Source organism: Uranotaenia lowii, chromosome 2, assembly GCF_029784155.1.
Source record: "Uranotaenia lowii strain MFRU-FL chromosome 2, ASM2978415v1, whole genome shotgun sequence".
Taxonomy (NCBI): domain Eukaryota; kingdom Metazoa; phylum Arthropoda; class Insecta; order Diptera; family Culicidae; genus Uranotaenia; species Uranotaenia lowii.
In genome coordinates, this window is record NC_073692.1 from 156,782,276 (window position 1) to 156,797,543 (window position 15,268).

The 15,268-nt window shown below is 41.8% G+C and overlaps 3 protein-coding genes and 1 long non-coding RNA gene across 5 annotated transcripts; 2 read left to right on the forward strand and 2 right to left on the reverse strand.

The window, feature by feature from the left end:
• The first annotated feature begins 689 nt into the window (after window positions 1-689).
• On the forward strand, window positions 690-3,621 carry LOC129745367 (zinc finger protein 678-like). Its single transcript, XM_055738392.1, has 3 exons — window positions 690-1,146; window positions 1,211-2,524; window positions 2,647-3,621. Exons 1-3 carry the CDS (start codon window positions 912-914, stop codon window positions 3,474-3,476), a joined length of 2,379 nt encoding a protein of 792 aa, XP_055594367.1. The 5' UTR covers window positions 690-911; the 3' UTR covers window positions 3,477-3,621.
• A 933-nt stretch (window positions 3,622-4,554) lies between these two features.
• Window positions 4,555-8,661, reverse strand: LOC129741996 (uncharacterized). The gene has a single exon (XM_055733840.1). The coding sequence runs from the start codon at window positions 8,659-8,661 to the stop codon at window positions 4,555-4,557; it is 4,107 nt and encodes a 1,368-aa protein (XP_055589815.1).
• A 2,757-nt stretch (window positions 8,662-11,418) lies between these two features.
• LOC129749080 (uncharacterized) lies at window positions 11,419-12,124 on the reverse strand. Its single transcript, XR_008737919.1, has 2 exons — window positions 11,732-12,124; window positions 11,419-11,664 (listed from the first exon to the last, which is right to left on the reverse strand). It is a non-coding gene; the product is annotated as an uncharacterized LOC129749080 (long non-coding RNA).
• Window positions 12,125-12,836: 712 nt separating this feature from the next.
• On the forward strand, window positions 12,837-15,268 carry LOC129747791 (zinc finger protein 62 homolog). Of its 2 annotated transcripts, none has more exons than XM_055742137.1 (4): window positions 12,837-13,105; window positions 13,184-13,630; window positions 13,696-13,728; window positions 13,793-15,268. In XM_055742137.1, exons 1-4 carry the CDS (start codon window positions 12,989-12,991, stop codon window positions 15,197-15,199), a joined length of 2,004 nt encoding a protein of 667 aa, XP_055598112.1. In that variant the 5' UTR covers window positions 12,837-12,988; the 3' UTR covers window positions 15,200-15,268. The 2 variants fall into 2 exon arrangements, with proteins under 2 accessions (XP_055598112.1, XP_055598111.1); XM_055742136.1 differs by having other exon boundaries at window positions 12,838-13,105; window positions 13,790-15,268.

A 15,268-nucleotide genomic window follows, 5' to 3' on the forward strand; every position in this document is an offset into this window, starting at 1 on the left:
TCCCCTCCCGTGTTATTTTTTCTTCATTTGAACTTGTCTCGAACTTTGAACCTACGTCTTGTTGGTCGCATGCCGCAGAAGGCAGAACCAACCATGCATTCTGCGAAGGAACAGAAAAGTGTCGCTCTTAAGCGACCAAAATATTTCTCAACCAAGGTCAATTTCATATGAAGAAATTGAAATTGCTACGAGAATAAAATGTTAATTTCCCGGCAAGGCCATTTTATCATGCAATATGAGAAATTTCGAATCATTAGACGATTCAAAAGATAATTATTTTGATTCGTCATGAATAACAAAAAGTTTGGTATTGCTGAAAGACGCTTTCGAAGCTACCCTTGTACAGCTGACGGCTGTCAAATTTGAAGGTGTCAAAAATGGTTGGACAAAGGCTGAACGAGTTATTCTTCAGCCAATTTTCCCCTACTTTCTATTGGCTGAAATAAAACTTCTTTATACGCTGAAACAGCGCTGAAATATTTCTTTCTTCAGCCAGAAAGCTGAAACAGCAATCAGCACCTCAAAACAGCATACGATCAGAGAATTGGCGTTTTTAATCAGCAAAAATGTTTGTTGGGATGTGCTTCAAATGAAATTAAAACTTTCAAACTTCCATATACGAGGGGGACAGACTCCTCAAGTTTGGGTACAATACGTTTTCAATGTAATATTTATCGATCAAACTGTCACTGCCCATCAGCTCCCGGTCTTCTCGCAGATGTTTTGATTTTGGGAATTCTTTTTGAATTTTGTGGGCAGAAAATAGGCCACAGTTCGCTTTTTAAACTGAATTGATTAATTTGTGAGATTGTGTTTTATTGCAGCGATTGGTGTTACAGAGAAAAGAAGATAAAATTTAAATTCACCAACTTAATTTACTGTGTTTGGTCATTGATTCACATCGTAAAACAATGGCAAAAGTATGCTGCATCCCGATCTGCCGCAACGCTAAAGCCGGCACCGACGAAAGCGTCGGACTGCATCCATTTCCGGCTAACGATGAAGAGCTGCGTGCCAAATGGATTCAGTTTGTCGGTTGTGCCAATCCCGGAAGGTTTCGCTGGAGAATGCGTTACATCTGCTCGGAGCACTTTGTCCACTCGGAGCTGACCACGGAAAACGGCCAACCCAAACTATTGGAGGGCGGTAAGTTTGAAGGAAAATAATACTGTTAATACGTTGTTTGTTTAATATTCGTCTCATTCTTAAGCTGTTCCTATGATTTTTGTTACGGAGAGCAATGAGGAGGAAGATACGGAAGAAGATGTAGTGATGGTTTCCGAAGTGAGAAATCCTGCATCCAACACTACAGTAGCTTCTAAAGCCGAAGCACCTTGCTCTACGATGGATGAAATAATCAAACTGAGGTCGCTTTTCTGTAGGATTTGTATTAGAAAAAGGACAGATCTCTTTCCGCTTTCATCAAAGCTACACAACGTAACACTTGCAGATATAGTCTTCATCACAACAGGAATAAAACTAGACACCGTTAATATTCTTCCTGACAAAGTTTGCTCAGATTGCGTTGGTAAATTAGACTTAGCCTTCAATGTTCGATTGGACTTTATTCATAAAGAGAAAGTTTTAAAGAATTTACTAGATGGCGATCAGCTAGAAAATTATTACAAATCGTACGATAACCATAGGTTTAAGCAACAAGGGTTTAACGAGCACTATTTGCAAAATTTAATAGCTAATGCAAAAGCAGAGAAGAAATTTGAACCTGTGCAAGCTTCAGAGACTATCGTGAAACATGAAGCACCCCTGGATTGTCCCGAAAGTCCTTTGCAAATTCCTGAAGAGTCTATCGAATATCTAGATGAAGCCTTGTGTGAAGAAGCAGATCTTACAGGTCCTGATGATAATCAATTGCATCCCCAGATGGAAACAGAAAATAAAACTTCGGATAGGAAGCCATTCGCGAGCCACGATAATTCAGCCAATCGGTTGAAGGCAGAAGCTTCTTCCGGATCAGAAGAAGAAGGTCCTAAGTTTGTGTACTCATGGAAAGAGCTCTATAAACCAAAGTCGAAACCGAGACCCAAATCAAATACACCGAAAACTGCACCTCCAAAACCGGTTATAGTGCCAAATACATGTTATATATGCGATACGGTTCACGCCGATCCGGATGCATTGGATGCCCACATGGTTGATCACATCGATTTGCTTCCATATTCTTGTGATTGCGGAACCGAAGAATATCCGCAAGTGTTCAGGACGCTCGTCAGTGCTAATAAGCATCGGCAGAGCCATCTGTATCCATACAAATGCGATCACTGTCCGTTGCGATTTTTGAATTCTTACAATAATAACGCGCATTTCAAAGATCGTCACGCACCACGAGATGCAACAGATGGCTATACGTGCGACTATTGTGGACAGCATTTCAGACTTCGAAGACCATTCAAATGTCATCTAGCCAAACATCAAGCCGTGGAGGATGGACGGTACAAATGTGAGTTCTGTGAGAAGGTCTTTGGGAACTCGTCGCTACTGAAGCGGCACAGAAGAATTCACACAGGTATGTAGAGATAGTAGTTTTACATGATTTTTTAACCATTGAAGATTGTTTTAAAAGTTATCAGGAACATGAAAATATAATATATTGGAGAGAAAAGTCGATTATTATTTTTTTTTTGCTAGGTGAAAAGCCGTACGAATGTAAACATTGCGGTCGTCGATTTAACCATGAAGCAAATTTTTTGAGCCACAAACGCATTCACACTGGTGAGAAAGGTTATATCTGCCAAGAATGTGGAAAGAACTTCACCAACAGCACATCCCTCCGCTATCACATGGCCGAACATTTTCCGGATGACCCGCAGTACAGAATACAAACTTCTATTAAAAAACAACGATATCCGGAAACTTTGAGGGATGCAGAGAGCAAAGTTCGTCTCACCACTTCCGGTCAAAAGTTATACATTTGCAATGTTGAAGGTTGCGGCTTCGAAACGCTTTTGTATAGACAGCATTTCTATCACCAGCATATGCATAAGAAACGTTTCAAATGCGATAAGTGTGATCGTAGATTCCCTTTCCGAAGCACTTTGCAAAAACACGTAGAATTCGTGCATGAAGGCAAAACATTGGACCGGAATCTGGCTTGTCCGTACTGTTCAAAATTGTTTAACCACAAGCAGAAACTTCAGCTGCATATCGATACACATGAAGACAATCGCCGTTACAAGTGTAGCTTTTGCACTAAGAGTTTCGTCCAGAGAGCCAATTGCAGAGCGCACGAACGCATTCACACAGGAGAACGGCCGTACCCTTGTAGAGTATGCTCTGCAGCGTTCATCACCTCGTCCGGCCGCAAGAAGCACGAAGCAACGCACAAAGATATTATTAAGGTGGAAGTCGAACAGACTAGTGCTGATGATGAACAGGTTTACGAAGTTGAGGAAGCTGACGAATATTACGAAGAGTACGAGGCAGAACCAGCACAAGAGCAGGTTGTCGAGTTCGTTTAGTTCCAGTCGTGTAGAGACTAATTCGACTAGCACTAGCAGATATTGTATGTATTAAGTTAACCTCCCAAATTAACGAAATAAACTTGCTAAAAAAATCAGTGCCGAATTATTTCTTAAACGTTTTTTATGAGAAATTTAATTCCAGTGCACCCTACTTGATAAAATTTCACACTCTGTATGAGATGTCGCTAACATGAATATTTGCACACAAGAGAAAAATCGATAAACATTTATTTAACCGTGAATGACAAACAAAGTTCAATTCAAAAAGCAAATTAAAAATTTTAACATTTAATGTTCTTATTGCAAATACATTTTGCATCAGCACTACTTAATTGTTATTCACAATTTACAAAGCAGATACATTTCCTTAAAACTCAAAAGTTATGCGCCGTTTCAAATAAAGAAATTAAGAAGAACAGTTACATTTGTTCATTAAGAATTTTAATTGCTTGAAATTAATTTTGTCAAGACCTTTTGGCTAAAAAGAATATACTCATAAAAGGATGTTGATAGTGCCAACTTCGGATTAATGAAATGCTTTTTTCCGGAATTTTTAATCGTGTATTTCAGGAACGATTAAAATTCTCCTGCAATAGTAGTTTAGGGTTAGCAAATAAATCGCGAATTATAAGAAAGAACTTACGTTTAGTGTACATTTAAATCCTTTTTCCCTGTACTATTCTCGTCGGTTTGAAATATAATCGGTTCCTATATGGATATAAACTTTGATAACATTATGTTCATTTTATTTTCCACATGGTTGCTCACCGTTTGTTGCTGCACCGAGTGCAATCAAATGCAACTCCTAACCTTCACAAGAAAACCTTCGATAATCTGCCCTCTGTTTAGATATTATTATTATTAGAGGCGATTCGCAAATATCTATATAATCTACTAACCTTTTTATAACTTTACACTTTTCGAATTAATTATATAATCAATGAGTATTCAACTCGGAACTCTCGCAAAAATCATGCTATCATTTAAGACGCCAGCTTTAGAAAAATCACCCTCGTTTTCCGCCTATCACTTGACAAGTCTAATGACGTTTTCCATCGTACAATTGTGTTGGTGGTTACGATCGGACGTTTCTGATCGAGGGATTCGACACGGCGCCGATAACAGTCCCCCCGGTAGTGCGGCCACATTCCTCCTGGGACGCAATAGGTTGAACGCCAACGTCGAGAACCGCGATCTTAACTGCAGGGCGCTCATAAATACCATGCGCCGTCTGGACGACCGCCCATCTCACTTGTCCATCTTTGGCATGGCTTGTCCCGATGACTCTGCCCTTAGGCCACGTATTCCGGGGTGAGTTGGGATCAGCAATCACGACGACATCTCCTACGGAAATCGGACGAGCTAGATTGAACCACTTGGACCGCCGTGTAAGACACGGAAGATAGTCGTTGAGCCAATGTCTCCAGAAAATATTCGCGATCAACTGAGAGGTGTGCCAGGATTTCTTCAACGCTTTAGAACTATCGTCAAAGAGAGCCAACGGTTTCAGGCCATCCGACGATCCCAGGATGAAATGATTCGGCGTTAGAACAGGTGAATCCTCGTCGTCCAATGCAACAAAGGTGAGAGGCCTGGAGTTGACTGTCCCTTCAATTTCGGTCAATGCGCACCGGAGTACTTCATCAGATGGCAGTCTAGTCAACGTCATGTTTTGCAGGTTCTTTTTTACACTTTGTATGAGTCTCTCCCACGAACCGCCCATGTGCGGAGAAGCTGGCGGATTGAACTCCCATCTGGTATCTGGAGATACGATTGCTGCTATCAATTTGTTTTGATTCATCTTATCCAGTTCTATGGACAATTCTTTCGAAGCTCCTATAAAATTCGTTCCACGATCACTGTAAATGGCTGCAGGAACACCTCGTCGAACCATGAACACTCTTAGGGCCATTATACAGGAATCTGTTGTAAGGGAATGCGCCAGCTCGATGTAGATTGCTCGGGTTGTTAGACAGGTGACTAAGACGCCCCATCTTTTCTCTGACCGACGACCTACAGAAACTGGTATCGGACCGAAATAGTCCACACCCACGTACGTGAAAGGTCGACAAAATGCAGCCAACCTCGAAGCAGGAAGATCGGCCATTGCTGGTGGTTGTGGTTTAGCGTTTGCGTTTTTACATTGTTGGCAATCTCCTCTCATTCTACGGAAGAAAGCTCTTAATTTTGGGATATAATAACGTAAACGTAGACGGTTGATTGCGGTTTCATGATTGCGATGTAGCAGATTTCGATGGTAATGTTGTGCGATTAGTTTGGTAAGATGGTGCGTGGGTGGCAAAACTATTGGGTTTTTAGATTCTAGGTCAGTAAATTGGCAATTTTTAGCGCGATTATGAATGCGCATAACTTGATGTTCGTCTAGAAACGGTGATACGCGAAAAAGTGAACTGCGTTTAGGTAAGGAAGTATTCGATGGTTTCTGTAGAAGGGAATATTCTTCGGGGTAGGCATAGCTTTGAACTTGACGATACAAAAGGTTTTGTGCTGCAATAAGCTCATCTTGACTTAGTGGTAATAAAATGCATGGTCTCTGCGACTCTCTTTTGATCTTCAAGAAAACGATGAACTTTTTAACGGCCCTCAAGAACATTGCAGTCAATCGGTACAGTTTGACCCATTTGGAGAAGTTTTCAACTTCAACGATCGGCTGGCAGGTAGCGTAGTGCAGCATCAATCTCGGTCGTAGTTCTTCTTCGGTAGCCCCTAGAGTCGATGGAATTTTAGGCCACTTTTGCTTTTGCTGGTAGATAAATGGTGGACCTTTGAACCATCGGCTGTTCTCGGAGATATCAGGAACACCTCTCCATTTCGTACCGTCGTCAGAAACATTGTCCTTGGTTGGTACCCAATTCCATTCACTGATGTCAGTCAGCTCTAATATTTCACTCACGCGCGTGCCGACAAACTGGCTGTAGCGACGATGATCGGATTTAAGCCAGCATAATAGATTTCTAGAGTCGGTCCAGTAAAAACGATGGGAGATGTGGATCGATAAAGACTTGATGACACTCGAAGCGAATCTTGCCCCAAGAACTCCCGCTTGCAGCTCAGACCTAGGAATGGTCAAAAATTTCAGTGGTGAAACACGCGTTTTAGTTCCAACTAGCGAGCACTCTATGTGTACACCCTCTTCGAATCTCAAGAATACAGCTGCAGCGAATCCACTCTCGCTGGCATCTACAAACGTATGGAGCTGCACTTCTGTTGCACTCGAGGCGGAGGTCAATGCCCGAAAACAGCGAGGAATGCGAATATCTTCTAAGTTGGGTAACACTTTTAACCATTGCAACCATTTCCTGAAAGGATCGTTATCTATAGCTTCGTCCCAAGCTGTGCCAGCTCGCCAAATCTCTTGGAGGATCACTTTCAAATACATGAGGACATGCCCGATTAATCCGAGAGGGTCGAATATCATCATCAGAGTTCTTAACACTTCTCTCTTCGTTGGTATACGTTTCCCCAACAGAAGTTCAGGATCGTGGCGTGAGGAGAGCTTAAATCTGAACATATCGGATGCGGTGTCCCAATACATCCCCAATATTTTCTCGGTGGCTAGTTCTGAACAAATATTCAAGTTTTTCTCGGAGTTCATTTGACCAGACAAGGCGTTCAGAAATCTTTGGGAGTTGGAAATCCAGTTTCTAATTTCGAACCCTCCTGATCGGTGAATTTCATGAACTTCTTTCGCTACCCGTATTGCATCTTCTTCATTCTCTACGCTGACTAAAGCATCATCTACGTAGTGCTTGTTTATAATTACATCGACTGCTTCTGGAAACCGATCACTAAATTTTCGGGCATGGGTGTTTTTTATAAATTGGGCACAACTCGGCGAACAGCTAGCCCCAAAGGTCATCACCTGCATTACGAAGACACTAGGCTCAGGTGCTGAAGGATCATCCTTCCAAAAAAATCTCTGACATTGCTGGTCAGTTTCGTTGATCATCACTTGGTGATACATCTCACGGATGTCACCTGAGAATGCCACCCGGAATTCGCGAAATTTCAGTAGGACTGATAGAAGCGAGCATAACTGGTCGGGACCTTTTAATAATACGGAATTCAACGATACATTATGGGCCTTCGCCGCAGCATCCCAAACAATTCTGACTTTGCTTGGTTTGTTCGGGTTTACCACCGGGAAGATCGGAAGATACCAAACCCGTGGGAAGCAGGATTCAAGTTCAGATTTAGTTAACTTGCGAATATAGTTCTTTTCTAAGTAATCCTCTATTTTCTCCTTCAGTATCCGAGCGAGCGATTGGTCTTTTGACAAACGTTTCTCTAAACATTCCCATCTACGAAGTGCCATCACCTTACTGTCTGGTAGCCTAACATTTTCGTACTTCCACAAGAGACAAACTTCATACTTTTCAGGTAGTCGAAGGGTTTTCGTTTGGAGTAGATGAAGTGCCCTCTGATCGTCTGTTGAAAGCATAGCTTCTCGTTGCACCACTCCCATGCTGTCCAAGGAAAAATAATTCTTCATCGCCTTATGAAGTTCAGCATCATCTATGCATTCGCATTGCGGAAGGTAGTGAACGTTAGCATAAACACTAGCTGGTCTGCGCTCCACACAACTTCCGAAAACTAGCCACCCTAACCTGGATTTTGCAGCGATCGGTTGATTGACACTGCCTTCGCGTAGCTTGAGTGTATTTCCCAAATGAGCATGATCTAACCCAATGAGAATACGCGGAACGGCGTCGTGATACGATTGAATTGGCAGCCCTTTCAGGTAGGGATACCTTACTGTTAGCTCCTCGACAACTAAAGACTGATGTGGCAAATTCAACTCGTGAACTGTACGAACTCCATTCAAAGCATGTAAAGCACCTCCTGCACCAGAAATACAAAGGTTTACAACTCTGGAATTTTCCTCATAGCGTCGGGTATCTCCTGTCCATTTCAGGCAAAATGCCTTTCGCGCACCTTCCAGCTGCAACTGCTCAGCCAAGTCTTCATCTATTAGCGATAACTCTGAACCGTCATCTAGAAGTGCATACGTGTGGACGACCGTACCTGTTCCATGAAGCGTGACAGGTACAACCCTGAACAAAACCTCGTTCGATTGATTCCGGTGTATGTTGCAGTTTGTTTCGTCGTAGTTCTGTGGAGCCGGCGCCGGTGCTGCTGGTGGTGTTAACGACTTATGCATCAATGGATGGTGCTTTAAGTCGCACCCATTTACGCCGCATACTGACTGTGACCTACAATATCCGGTGTGACGTCGAAGACATTTTTGCACAAGTGCAGTTCTCGGATAACTGCCCACTTAGAATCATAATCTAGTCCGCTGAATCTCTGGCACTTGGCAATGGAAGCGCACGAACCCTTACATACGCTGCATTCTTTGGTCTTGAGCGGCTTAACCATTTGAGAACTATGCTGTTGGGAATTGAACGAAGAACTTGAAGGTAATGCATTGTGGTACTCTAAGCTAGCATGAACATTCACATGCTTATCATTCTTCCTAGTTTTTCGAATTGGTGGGGAAGATTTCAGAACCCAACTAGCATCTTCAGCCATAGAATAGAGCCAAGAGCTTAAATCAGACAGTGTTTGAGACTTCGATTCACGGGCATATTTAGCCCATTGCATCGCTAGAATTGTGGGTAATTTATTAATAAGTTCGTTGCGTAAGGATACATTATGCATAAAACCATCTACCTCACATGCCTCTATTGTAGCGCGCAAATTCTCTACCGATAGAGCAAAATCAACTAATGTTTCCAGCCGATCCATATCGGGGGGAGGAAGACTTCTAATTTTGAAAGTTATCGCTTGTACAATCGACTCCGGCTGACCGAAAACCATTTTTAGTGTAGCCAATACTCCGCCAACATTCGAGGGATGTAACAGGCGAGAGCGCACTGCTTGAAGCGCTCTTCCTTTTAAGCATTTTCTCAAACGGAGCATATTCTCCTCATTTGAGAATCCGCACATTGCGGTCGATGAAATAAAGGTGCCGTAAAATAACGGCCAGTCTTCTGGGTCACCACTGAACTCCTGTAAGTCCCTGGACACCGCCTGCCGGGCCGCTAGTTGGCTTCGGTTCAACACGAAAGATTCCAAATCGTTGTGCTGCTCAGGAAGTACGCACCCACCAGCCAATCTTCGGTTATTTGGCGTAGATTTCTGCTCGGGAAGGAAATGCCGACCGCTGGTATCGTTTCCAACAGGCTGCCGACATTGATTGTTGCTCACCATCTGCCCATTCACAAACGGCGTCAAAGATAGTGAATTCAAAACACTTGGGATACCAGTTCCCATTCGCGAGTTTTGTTTTCTTGGATTTCCGCTTTGCATAACGAAAGATTTTTCTGAAGAAGGATTTCCTGGTTCAACGCATTGTTCGACGCCATCGATCCAGTCCCTGATGCGCTGCCTACTATTCCCCGATTCGGATATTTCGCTTCCTACTATGCTACCATTATCATCACCGTTTATGCCGAGCAGTTCATATTTCTTCAGAAGAAATTCGCTAGCCAACTTCTCTTGTAGTTCTAACCTTTTCATCGCGAATTCCTCCTTCAACTTGGCTTCTTCTTTTAACCTTTTCAATAGAACCCTCTGGTCGTGGTTCTTACCAATACTGACTGGAACATCTATAATGCTACCCACGCTAGAATTACCTTTTTGTTGAATCTTTTCCTTTGCTAGACATTTCTCGCAAATCCATGGCCGGTTACTAACCCCCTGGGTTTCACCCACGCAGATAAAGTGGTGCCATAGATTGCACGAATCGCACATAACCATATCGTTATTGTCGGGCCACTTGCAGAGAGCACAGCTGAAAGTGGGTGCTTTCTTGCCCTTGGGCTTGGCACCCGTTTTCTTCTTCTGATCCTTGGCCGAACGATCATCAATCAGCCCGACAATTGTGTTTTCCGATGACTGCTTCCCATCATCATGTGAGGTTAGGATTTCCACTGCAGGTACAAACGCATCATCATTGCCATCAACATCTTTCTGCACCGAACGTGATGACTTCTTGGAACCGGGTCCAGGCATTTCCACCGATTAAACGAGAATTTTAAAATGTTGATAGTGCCAACTTCGGATTAATGAAATGCTTTTTTCCGGAATTTTTAATCGTGTATTTCAGGAACGATTAAAATTCTCCTGCAATAGTAGTTTAGGGTTAGCAAATAAATCGCGAATTATAAGAAAGAACTTACGTTTAGTGTACATTTAAATCCTTTTTCCCTGTACTATTCTCGTCGGTTTGAAATATAATCGGTTCCTATATGGATATAAACTTTGATAACATTATGTTCATTTTATTTTCCACATGGTTGCTCACCGTTTGTTGCTGCACCGAGTGCAATCAAATGCAACTCCTAACCTTCACAAGAAAACCTTCGATAATCTGCCCTCTGTTTAGATATTGTTATTATTAGAGGCGATTCGCAAATATCTATATAATCTACTAACCTTTTTATAACTTTACACTTTTCGAATTAATTATATAATCAATGAGTATTCAACTCGGAACTCTCGCAAAAATCACGCTATCATTTAAGACGCCAGCTTTAGAAAAATCACCCTCGTTTTCCGCCTATCACTTGACAACCCGCATGAAGCAGTATTATACAATAACGATCCCCATTATCTTCTTCCCAAGACACCCAAAAGATTCCCTTAATGGTTTTGGATTATTAATGAACGATTATGCTAATCGTTTTTTCATCAAATGGAATCGCTTAGACACGAATAACGATACAGGGAACGGGTTGTTAAGTAAAGAAACGATTCATTTTTTTGCTTTTTTCTATTCGTTCTGGAACGATTTGATCATAGACGATAGAGCATATCGTCACCTAACAATGATAAGATTCGAACCCAATTTGAGGTTTTGTTGATTTTATTCATTTTCAGTATGATTTCCAGACAAAATAAATAAAAAAAAAGGTTTATATTACATACATTCATTTTATTTTTGCTCTAAAAAAAAAACAAACCTTCCGTGACCATCCGCGGATGTTCGCAGGAACAGCTTCCGGATGTATTCTGAGCGCTTTCGCCTGCTGCTGCAGCACTGCCGAGCCATTCTTAACGCTGCTGCTACATAGCGGTTGGCCGCTGGTGATGGTGCTCCTCGCCTTGATAGTAATACTGCCTCCATAGAAAAAGAGTTTCTTCGCATTTTTCCTCCAGTCTATGATCGAGAATAAAAAGAGGTTTTAGTTTCTCGCTATATACACAAAAAAAGGCATTTTACTTACTCTCATAGATCACAGCATCTTTCCTCGTAGCCTCCGTCTTCCACTTTCAGCATTCCAGCTACGGAACTAGGCGATCTCTTTAATGATTTTTGCCCGAACTCAGCCGGGAGAAACTTTTTTTCACAAAGTTTGGCCACGTGTGATGACGTGACAGCAGAGAAGTTGGTGCGTGTTGCTAAAATAATCTATTAATTTTTAAAGACCATTCATTGTATCTTTCTTAAATAATTCTTTATCATTTGATTGCGTTGCTAAATTAATCATTTTGTTCCTTAGAATATTCATCGTATCTTTCGGGAATAATATTTTATACGTTCTAGCGAAGGCACATTAAGCCAAGATGCGATATAGAACGTAACTATTAATGTGATCAGAATAGAATAATACGGAAGATTCAGCGTACGGTTTTTCGTCATGCGGGAAGTCTAATGACGTTTTCCATCGTACAATTGTGTTGGTGGTTACGATCGGACGTTTCTGATCGAGGGATTCGACACGGCGCCGATAACAAAGGATATAAGCAGTAGAATATTAATGCAATTATTGAATTAAAACGCATTACATTGGTGAACTAAACTGTTTCAGAAATGATAGATGGACTTATTATTTACAAATAATAAAAAAACCATTTCTATATGTGTATTCGTTGTGTTGTTTTATAAGTGTATCAATCTCATGACTTGTGATTTGAGAAAGAGAAGCTTCGGTGAAAGCACGCGTATTGTTTCGGTCTATTTCGGTCGCTTTAGTCCCCTTTTAAATCGATACAACAGTGTATCTGGTAGGGGGTCGTTCAGATACCACGTGGACAGAAAAGTGAGATTTTTGACCCCCTCCTCCGTGGACAAGCGTGGACATGACCCAAACCCCTATCCCCCTCTCCGTGGACAAGCGTGGACATTTCCATTCAACCCCCTCCACCGTAGTTGTCCACGTGGTATGTGGCCCCTAAAGAGGCTACATACTATAGGCTCGTTAACGGCCCCTTGCAAATTGACCAACTATATAGTCTTCCGCGAAACAAGCGTTTTTTTTAAAATCAGAACGGTCAGGACAAATCCTGAAAAAATAGGACACCTGGCATCTTTGCTCACGCGAAAAATTATTGAACAGAACTAATGTAAACAAACTCCAAAGTTAACAAAATTTAATTTGTGCGTGGATCCGCGATAAAATCGTTTATTTTTTGTATAAATTGTAATTTTATTGAGTAACGTAAATTACTGTTAAATTTACGCTAAAAATTTCAATTTCAAAATGAATCAGCTATGTCGAACTTGTTTGCGCAGTTCGGATGAATTGCTGCCCTTATTTGAAGCCAAAATCGGGGAAGACTTCGTCACCGATATGATATTGAACGTGCTCAGGGTAGAGGTAATTCTGATTCAATCTTTTTAACATAAACGCTTTCAAAATCTATTTTAACTGATTCCAACCTTAATTAATCTTTAGTTCGACGAACGGCCGAATCTTCCGCAGCACATTTGCGTGTGTTGTCTTAAAAAGGTAGACTATTTTTACAGCTTCTACCAGGAGCTGACCAAATGTCAATCGGTTCTGCAGATGTTGCTTGACGAAGCCGATCACCACATAACATCGTCCCGGAAGCAAATGCTCGCCGAAGTAGCAGGCGATAAGTATAGCGATGGCATCTTCGAAGAGGTGGAGAAGTTGGAAGAAACGGAAGAAGAACCAACAGATACGGTCAGTTATGATAATCACCTGGAACTGGGGCTGGATGAACTAGGCGATGTGAAAGATACCCAAATAGAAACTGTAGTATTTGAGGAAGAAAAACAGTTCGAAGAACAACTCATTGGTATTAAAATCGAGGCAGTTGAACCGGAGCTGGTGGTCCTGAAGGCAGAAACGGACATTGAATTCGAGGAAGATTTTATAGTAATTTATTAACCCGTTTTGTTAAAGTACTTATAGTTGAGGTATTTCTTTTGATTTACTTCCAGGGCTTCGAAGAAACTATTCCTGTGAAGATTGAGGTACCACATATATTCATTGAGTTTATGTTCAGTAGGTTGAGTAACCTTTTTTCTGTTTTAGGAGATTGAAGAAACTGTTCCGGTGAAACTCGAGATTGCCAAAACATCCGAGAAAAGAAAAAGGAAGCCGAAACAAAAGGTACCCAAGCTTGAAATAGTCAAAACGATTCCAAACAAGTGTTACATCTGCCAGCTTCAATGTGAAAACAGAGATCATTTTGATATCCATTTGTTGGAGCATAAAGATTTGTTACCATTTGAGTGTGACTTGTGCAGCACTGCAAAATTTCCAATCAAGATAAAGACACTGATGTTGCTCAATAGGCACTTTGAATCGCATGGCTTCAAGTACTGCTGTAAGCATTGTCCACTCAAGTTTCGTTCTCATCAGCCGCTCTATGATCATACCCGAAATTCACACGAGTTGAATCCGGAAGGCCACACTTGTGAGGAATGCGGTGAAGTGTTTGCCAAAATCCGTTGTTTTCAGGTCCACATGCGGATCCACAAATATCGCCGAACCGAACGCTATAAATGTAAATCATGTGGAAAAGTTTGTCAGTCATTCACTGCTTTGAATGTACACCAACAAACCCATTCGACTGGACCGACGTTCGCGTGTCCGATATGTGAAAAAACGTTCAATAATGAAAATAACATGCACAAGCACAAAATACGACACGTTGAGCAGATGCAAGATGCAGAAAAGGGTCATAATTGCAAGGAATGCAAAATGCATTTCACCACTCTTCCCGATTTGAGAGTACATATGCGGTCCCACTTTCCTGACAATCCGCTTTACAGCCCCAAAACAGCCGATATTTTGCCGGCTACATTGAAAGATTCCAGCTCTTACCCTAGGCCTTGCGAAGAGCCCGGTTGTTCTTATGTGGCTCCGACTTATGTGCTAATGTGGTCCCATTATCGTAAACATTACAAGCAATTTCCATGTAACGAATGCGATCGAAAGTTTGCAACGGCAACGATTCTTAAAAACCATGTCCAAATAATTCACAAAAAAATCCGCCGTTTTAAATGTGAACTGTGCGGCAAAGAGTACGGTTATCAGCACAAATACAAAGAGCATATGGATGCCCATAAAGGTATTCGAGCGCATCAGTGTCGATTTTGCGGCCAAACATTCACCCATTCGTCAAATTTGATGATACACGAACGCTTGCACACGGACAACCGACAGCATGTTTGCCCTATTTGCGGATCACGGCTCGTGACAAGAGCTGCTCTGAAAAAACATATTCGGTCCCATTCTAACCCGAAGAATCGACTAGCCAGGCCACGCCGCAGTAAAATCCCTGAGCTGAATGAATTAAATCCGGCCTTTGCTGGTACGACAAAAGTGATCAAAAAGAAGAAGAAAAAGCAGAATGATATTCACGGTCCGGTCGAGGTGGTAAAAGAAGAAACGGTGCTGATGGAAGAACAAGAAGACGTGATTCTCGACGTTATTTAAAGAACAGGACCTCCCAGGTAATTGAAATTTCATACCTTTTCATAATACATAAATCTTTTTTTAATTGAA

Coding starts and splice junctions, on each gene's coding strand:
- LOC129747791 (XM_055742136.1), top strand. CDS start 12,989: ATGAATCAGCTATGTCGAACTTGTTTGCGCAGTTCGGATGAATTGCTG. Junction 13,106..13,183: donor TGAACGTGCTCAGGGTAGAG/GTAATTCTGATT, acceptor ATTAATCTTTAG/TTCGACGAACGGCCGAATCT. Junction 13,631..13,695: donor AATTCGAGGAAGATTTTATA/GTAATTTATTAA, acceptor ATTTACTTCCAG/GGCTTCGAAGAAACTATTCC.
- LOC129745367 (XM_055738392.1), top strand. CDS start 912: ATGGCAAAAGTATGCTGCATCCCGATCTGCCGCAACGCTAAAGCCGGC. Junction 1,147..1,210: donor ACCCAAACTATTGGAGGGCG/GTAAGTTTGAAG, acceptor CTCATTCTTAAG/CTGTTCCTATGATTTTTGTT. Junction 2,525..2,646: donor GCACAGAAGAATTCACACAG/GTATGTAGAGAT, acceptor TTTTTTTGCTAG/GTGAAAAGCCGTACGAATGT.
- LOC129741996 (XM_055733840.1), bottom strand. CDS start 8,661: ATGCATAAGTCGTTAACACCACCAGCAGCACCGGCGCCGGCTCCACAG.